The sequence below is a fragment of the Triticum aestivum genome, chromosome 1B (genome assembly GCF_018294505.1).
Source record: "Triticum aestivum cultivar Chinese Spring chromosome 1B, IWGSC CS RefSeq v2.1, whole genome shotgun sequence".
In the NCBI taxonomy this organism is placed as follows: domain Eukaryota; kingdom Viridiplantae; phylum Streptophyta; class Magnoliopsida; order Poales; family Poaceae; genus Triticum; species Triticum aestivum.
The window spans coordinates 598,311,798-598,319,035 of record NC_057795.1 but is presented as its reverse complement, the minus strand read 5'-3'; the positions used below and the strand labels follow the sequence as shown (position 1 = coordinate 598,319,035).

Here is a 7,238-nt window from a genome sequence, read left to right as displayed (position 1 = left end):
GATCGTGGCGGCGGCGGCGGCAGCCTTCTTCACCCCCTGTCCTGCCGATGACACAGCTACGTCCATCTCTCCCGCTGCTGGTTTCTTCACCGAGTCATCACTGCCATTGACGACGATGGAGGCGGCTTCCTTGGATGGGCTGCCAATCGTGGCGGCGGTGGCGGCAGCCTTCTTCACCCCCTGTCCTGCACCGGCGTCAACGGTGGCCTTCTGTTTGTTGGTGTGCTTCCTGCCGGACAGGTGAGTCTGCATGACGCACTCCGACGAGGCCTTGACGTCGCAGAGCTCGCACAGCAGGATACCACCGTCCAGTCGGCGCACGCCATTGGCCTCCATGGGCACAGTTTCTGAGCCTGACACGTTGCCACATGCACTGACACCAACTGCAGCCAACTTCGCCTTGTTGGTGTGCTTCCTGCCGGACAGGTGAGACTGCATGTCGCACTCCGACGCCACCTTCACGTTGCAGAGCTCGCACAGCAGGGAGCCACCGTCCACCCGGCCCACGCCATTGGCCTCCATGGGCACCATTTCTGATCCTGGCCCATCGCCATCAGCAGCAACGGCAGCCGGTGGTTCCACGGCTTCGCACTGCTTCTGCTTGGCCTGCTTGGAGACGTGCTTGGTCCCCTGTAGGTGGCACATCATGGTAACAATGTCGGCGGTCCGCACGTCGCACACCTCGCAGAGGATGGAGCCGTTCAGCTGCACCACCTCGCACAATGTCCCGGAGTCGGTCAGCATATGGAACTTCCTCGGCGTGTAGCCGCCTTCCACCTCTGCCTCTTCCTCCGCATCCCCAGGCGCAAGCGAGGCCGCCATCTTCATGTGAGCCTTCCCTTTGAGGTGATCCTGCATGCCCTTCTCGCTGGTTGCCGTGCAGGTCAAGCCTCGCTTCTGATTCTTGCTGCTTGGCCCGGCTGAAAGGGTGGATGCGGCTGGGACAACGTCGGAGTTCTTCCGCTTGGCCGGTAGCACGGCTGCTGATGCATTTGGTTTTGAGCAGACCTGCATGAACAAACACAAACTCCACTAAGCAGACACTCGTTTAGGTTATGGAGACCTGAGGAAGAACAGAGGTAAAATCCCTCATCGTAACAAAAATGGTGTATTCAGACATATGCCACTAATGTTTCCATAGCTTAGTGCTAGTGCCATCTCAGTCCCTTTTCTGTCACTCTCTCCTTCTCTGACCATGTGATGTTTTATGTTTTGCTGTCTTTTCAAACCGTTCAAATCGATCAACCTTGGCTGGTTTTTCCCGAACACGTCTTGAGAAATGACAAGATGTCAAAATATAATGTCGGATAAAACCAAACAAGGTTGATCGAAACCGTTTGAAGGGACAGTGCAAAACCAAAACATCACATGGCCAGGGATGGAGAGATTGACAGGAAAGGGACTGAGATGGCACTAGCACAAAACTTGGAAAGACACTAGTGGCACCTATGTTTTTGAAGTGGCATTGACGATGAATCTATGTTTTTGAACTAAAACGGAGTACATCTGAACCTTATACACCCAAAAAATATGCGCATAAGTTTCAGAAAAATATGACATAAATCAGATGCAATTAGGGATGGATACAAGTATGCGCGTGCCAACTTTAAAACTTAAATATGACTGTATGAGACCTAGATGAACAAGGAACGGTGTAAGTTACAAGTCATATTTAAGTTATAAATTTTAGATGCATAATACTATATCCATCCTCTCTGAGTAGGATTTATTTGGCATTTTATCGAACTTCAGCAATATTTTTTAGCCGTATAAGGCTATAGGGTTCCTATGTCCCTAGGTTTAGAAAATCCCTTCTCACAAGCTCCCATGCTTCTCACGCCTCTTAATGTTCAAAGATAATGGAAGAATGCAAACATTTTACTAGACTAGAAATTAGCACCAAAGACATTTGTAAGGACATATAAAATTGGTTTCTCAGAAATTAATCATGCTTTAATAGCCTTTGAGACCTCTTTATATATGTTCCAGAAATCATGATACACTTTGGCCTTGTATTATTACTGGGGGAAAATATCACATGATACCAACCTTTAGGTGATACCATGATACCATTTCAAAAAATTCAATTTTAAATATTTCAAAAAATTCTGAAAAAATTATGGATGTTTACAGCACATGAATGTACAATCCCTAAAAATTTCAGGTCCAAATTCCAAATACACATTAAAAGGGCAACCTGGTGCATGTAGCTCCCGCTTGCGCAGGGTCCAGGGAAGGGTCCGACCACTTTGGGTCTATAGTACGCAGCCTTTCCCTACATTTCTGTAAGAGGCTGTTTCCAGGACTTGAACCCATGACCTCATGGTCACAAGGCAGCAGCTTTACCACTGCGCCAAGGCTCCCCTTCCAAATTCCAAATACACATTGAGAAACAAAAAAGACAAATTCACTATTCACATCCAGATTTGTCGTTTTTGTTTCTCAATGTATATTTGGAATTTGGACCTGAAATTTTTAGGGATTGTACATTCATGTGATGTCAACATACATAACTTTTTTCAGAATTTTTTAAAACATTTAAAATTGAATTTTTTCAAATGGTATCATGGGAGCATTGGGGAGATGGTCTTATTACTGGATTTGCAGTTTGGGCCCTTTTGTATACAAAAGAACGAGCACTTTATACTAATAGGATCAGAATAATACCTACTTTCAAGCATATAAGACCCTCTCCAACTTTGAGCCTAACTTTAACAATAAATTTGACTAATAAAATGTCAGCTATATGCCACAAAAACTATAGCATTTGAAACTTCTTTCAGATACAAAATTAGTGATATATTTTTCGTGGCATACATCTCAGATTTTATTAGTCAAATTTGTAGTCAAAGTTAGGCTCAAAATTTGAGGGGGTGTTACATATTTGTAAGGAGGCAGTATTGTTGTCAATAAATAGGTTGGAAAGACAACCGATTCAAGTAGCCTCATATGAAATTATGAATATTATAATTAACCACGCTACAGTAAAACACATATTTTGTTTTGTTGAATTTGGGTAGTGTTGGCAAAGTCCAAATCATATTCCTTACCCCATTCTCCTTAGGATATGGCTGCGAGAGCATGGCAGTCTTCCTCATATGAATTTTCCCTTTGAGGTGATCTTGCATGGTCTTCTGACTGCTTGCTGTGATGCCGCAGACCGTGCAATTCAAGCCCAAGTTGTTGCACCCCTTTTCAGCGAGAGTCATCGAAGCGACAGCAACACCAGGGTTTTTCCCCTTGGCCGGTAAGGCTGGCGACCCATTTACCTTCAACCTGAACTGCATCAAACACAAACACCGGTCAATTCTTTGACACATACAAGAAATAATCTTATGTCTCACAAAAACTATCAAGAGGAAAAAAACTTGTTTTTCGAAAGGGAGGAAAATAACTTGTTCAAGGTTAGTACGAATTATTTGTATTTGGTAACAAGATGACATATAAAGCTTTAGCTTGGATTGTCGCAAGTCTTGCCAGTTACCACCAGATATTTATACATCTATGTAGATATAGAATTGTTTTATGTATTCATAGTGAAATCAGAAGCAGTCGAGACCTATTTATGTTCCTCAAAATGTGTGATTTACTGGTGTTACAAGTTACACCTAACCAAGCCACTGTAGCTAGCTGGGCTGTAAAATATGGGTAATTTAAGAATACTAGTGAATACTGAATACGACAACATTATCAATAAAGAATCAAGGTGTCAAGAAAAAAGATTTGCAGTGGCCTGGGCTATGGACTCAAGCCCAAACAGCATACGTGTTCATGTATTCAAAACAAACACGAATTCATATATACTCCCTCCGCCCGAAAATACTTGTCATCAAAATGGATGAAAAAGGATGCATCTAGAACTAAAATACATCTAGATACATCCCTTTTTATTTTTTTTGATGACAAGTATTTTCGGACGGAGGGAGTACTTGAATATGAAAATGTAAGGCTAGTACAGTACAAATCAAAACACAATTCAGGCCAGTTTGATTCAAAGATCCATATAACTTATGGAGTAGCAAGATATTATGATGCTTTTAACATCACATATATAGAGCGCTTGAGTCTTATTATATCTTAATTTGTTTCACCTAAAGAACAAGATTCAAAGTTAGTTCAACCAATTAGATATTGGACATCAGAAATGGAACAATACTTTGCATTCCGTCTTTCAGTACGGAGATATAAAACTGAAATGTGTATACATGCTGCATTTTATTACCGCATCCTCCTCTGGTTGACCTGTTCCAGGCAATGGCTGCGTATGTTTAGCGGCCTTCTTCCCGTGGCTCTTCCCTCGGAGGTGCTCTTGCAGGGCAACCTCGCTGGTTGCCGTGATGTTGCACACCGTGCAAGTCAGGCCTGACTTCGGCTTCTTGCTTCCCGTGGCCGCCAAAACAGCAGATGCATCATGTACATCAGGGTTTTTCCGCTTGCCTGGCACTGCAGCAGACACGTCTACTTTCGACCCGGCCTTCACAGACAGGAGAAGAACACATATATTGGAATAGTTAGGGGATAAAAAAGAGGCGGAGACCTAGATTCAAAACGTGGAATCCTCAGAGCAGCAAAAGGTTGAATCCTCAGATCAGCAAACCTCATGAAAGTACGGCGCTGCCGTCTGCAGTGATGGTACCGCCCCATGTTCCGACACGCCGGCCAGCCCCACGAGCAACCTGGCGCGCTCCTCCATGAGGTCACGGCGGACCTCGGCCTCGAGTGCCATGGCCTCCGCCTCCTCCCGCAGGATCCGCGCCCTGATCCTCTCCTTCGCCGCCCGGCGCCGCTGCTCGTCCGGATCAGACGCCGGCGGCGGTGAGTTCTCCCCGTGGTACCCCTCGCCGGCGACGAGAACATTATGCACGGGCGTGGCTTCACCAAAGGGAATAAGAAGATCAGCGGGAGAGAGGCATGAAGAACCTAGAGCCGGCCGTAAGCAGGGAGGAGAGCTCACCTGCCGTCTCGGAGTTGGCCGACGTAGCAGCGGCCCCCGCCGACGGACAGCGCTCGTCGCCGGCGCGGTAGTGGAACTCCATGGCGAGGCCTTGTGATCTGGGGTTCTGGGGGTTTTGCTGGATCGGAAGGCGTCCGGTCGGTCCCGGATGTTGTGCCGCTGCGCCTGCGCAAGAGAAACGTGAGTCCTCCACTATAAACGCTGTGTTGGAAACGGTTACGGTAAAATCCAAGACCCCCAGCTGATCCCCCGCGTACGATTGAAATCTTTGGAAGGATCCGACTGAGCCAGGAAATTAATGCTGATTTTCTTTATTTTTAGCAAGTCATGATTTGCTTCCACCAAATAAATATAGAAATTAATGCTTCCAAGATTTACGTTACAAACTCCATTTTCAGTTTTTTTTAGGCTGGAAATACCTAGAGTGATTTATCTACTGTGCACAATATAGCTTTTCTATCTACGAAAACCAAAGGTATCTCCAACCGCAACTGCGAATTTTCTTCCCCATCCGTCCACGGACATAGATGTGGTAGGCCGCCATCCAACGCTGCCATCATACATCCGGCCAACAATTTGAACTAATTGGACCAAACTCGATCAAACCGGGCGAATTTCATTGAAGTTCGGACATAATTTACATAAAAGGTTGATATTTCGATCGTATAACAAAAAAAAAACCTAAACCATATACCGGATGACCACCTCGTACGCGTGGTCCCATGCCTTGCCGCACCGCCGTCTCCGTCGGTGCCGCCGTTGTCATCGTGGTCCCTCCAGCGGCAGAACAACGCCGGAGGGCCACGGCAGCCTTCTCCGGCGGCTTCCTACCGCTCGCGGAGGAGCCGCTCCACCTCCTGTTGTGCCTTGCGGTGTGCTGCCGCGGCCACTGCGAACGTGGCCTTCGGAGCCCTGGCGGTGGACTTGCTACGACTGGTGTTGACGAAGCAGTCGCTAAGTGACCACTCCTCCCGATCTTGACGAGCTCGCCGTCAAGGCAGCGGAGGCGTCTGGTGGCCATCTCTGCGGTGGTCACGGAGCAGTCGAGCGCCCACGCGGCGCGAGGTTAGGGTCGTTGCAGAACCAGTACACCGTCAGGTCGCTCTTGGCCGACGTGGAGTGGTGATCGACATTGAATCGGTCGTACCTTGCCTGCTGCCGAGCCGAGACGACGACCCTCGAGTCCGAGGGACCGCCTCCTTTGAGGTAGTGGACAAGGCGCCCCCGCACCTTCTTGATCACGCACGGCAACTCCGCCTTGATAGCGAGGCGGTGGCGGCGCGGCGACGACGATGGCACGTCCATGCGGTCGTACCGGCTGCATGGCGGGGACGCCGGCTCCTCGTTGACATGGCGTACGATCTGGACGCCGCGGTGGCGCGGGGGCGAGGCCAGTTGCTCCTTCACGCAGCATCCGATTTCGACGTCGCGGTTGTGCGGGGGCGAGGACGACTCCTCCTTCACAGGTTGGAGCCCGGCCGCTAGCTCATGCTTCACACAGTGGCGCGGCGGGGACGGTGGCTCCTCCTTCACTCGCGCCAGTGATGGCGGCGATGAGCCCATGTAACAAATCGAACGCTCCATCATTATCTTGATCTAACGGAAGAAATCTTCTTCCGTCAGAGTGGCCTTCTTGAGGAGTCGGGGCGGCTCATGCGGCTTCGGCACTAGCGTCTGGTCCTCCTCATCAATGGAGGAGATGACGAGCTCCTCCTTAACGGATGAGCCGACCACTGTGAACGCCGACGGGCCCGGAGAGCGTAGGCGGCGGCGCCAAGAACCGCCGGAGGAGGAGCTCCCCCTACTCCGCTTGCTAGCGGGAGCACCACGACTTCGGCATCGCCTCATGTCGGTGTGAAATCCGGCAGACCTCTGGGTAGGGGGTCCCGAACTGTGGATCTCGGATCGAGGGTTACTGGAACATGGAGATGATGTTTACCCAGGTTCGAGCCCTCTTAATGGATGTAAAACCCTTCATCCCACTCTTGTTTATATTGATGAAGATATATCGAGTACAGAGTTGATCTACCTCAAGATCGTAAGATGTGTTCTAACTCTAGAGCTAGGTGAACACAACTGTGTTGAACTATCCTCTACGGGCTAAACCCTTTGGCTTATATACACGCCAGTGATGTCTACTATGCAACTTTATTCTTGTAGAGTCGTGTTGGGCCTCCAAGCGCAGAGTTTTGTCGGACAATAACAATTTTACCTCAAGTGGATGACCTAAGGTTTATCAACCCGTGGGAGGCATAGGATGAATATAGTCTCTCTCAAGACACCC

At 48.5% G+C, this 7,238-nt stretch overlaps 1 protein-coding gene across 1 annotated transcript in view; it reads right to left on the bottom strand.

Annotated features, from left to right (window-relative positions):
- The window catches only part of LOC123080316 (uncharacterized), a 6,611-nt gene extending 1,429 nt beyond the window's left edge, over nucleotides 1–5,182 (bottom strand). Inside the window, exons 1-5 of the mRNA XM_044503228.1 lie at nucleotides 4,955–5,182; nucleotides 4,598–4,872; nucleotides 4,223–4,474; nucleotides 3,051–3,281; nucleotides 1–1,008 (exon numbers count right to left, since the gene is read on the bottom strand). Of these exons, the coding sequence (XP_044359163.1) occupies nucleotides 1–1,008; nucleotides 3,051–3,281; nucleotides 4,223–4,474; nucleotides 4,598–4,872; nucleotides 4,955–5,036 (1,848 nt within the window). The 5' untranslated portion in view covers nucleotides 5,037–5,182. The remainder of the gene's footprint in view (nucleotides 1,009–3,050; nucleotides 3,282–4,222; nucleotides 4,475–4,597; nucleotides 4,873–4,954) is intronic.
- Between the last annotated feature and the right edge of the window lie 2,056 nt (nucleotides 5,183–7,238).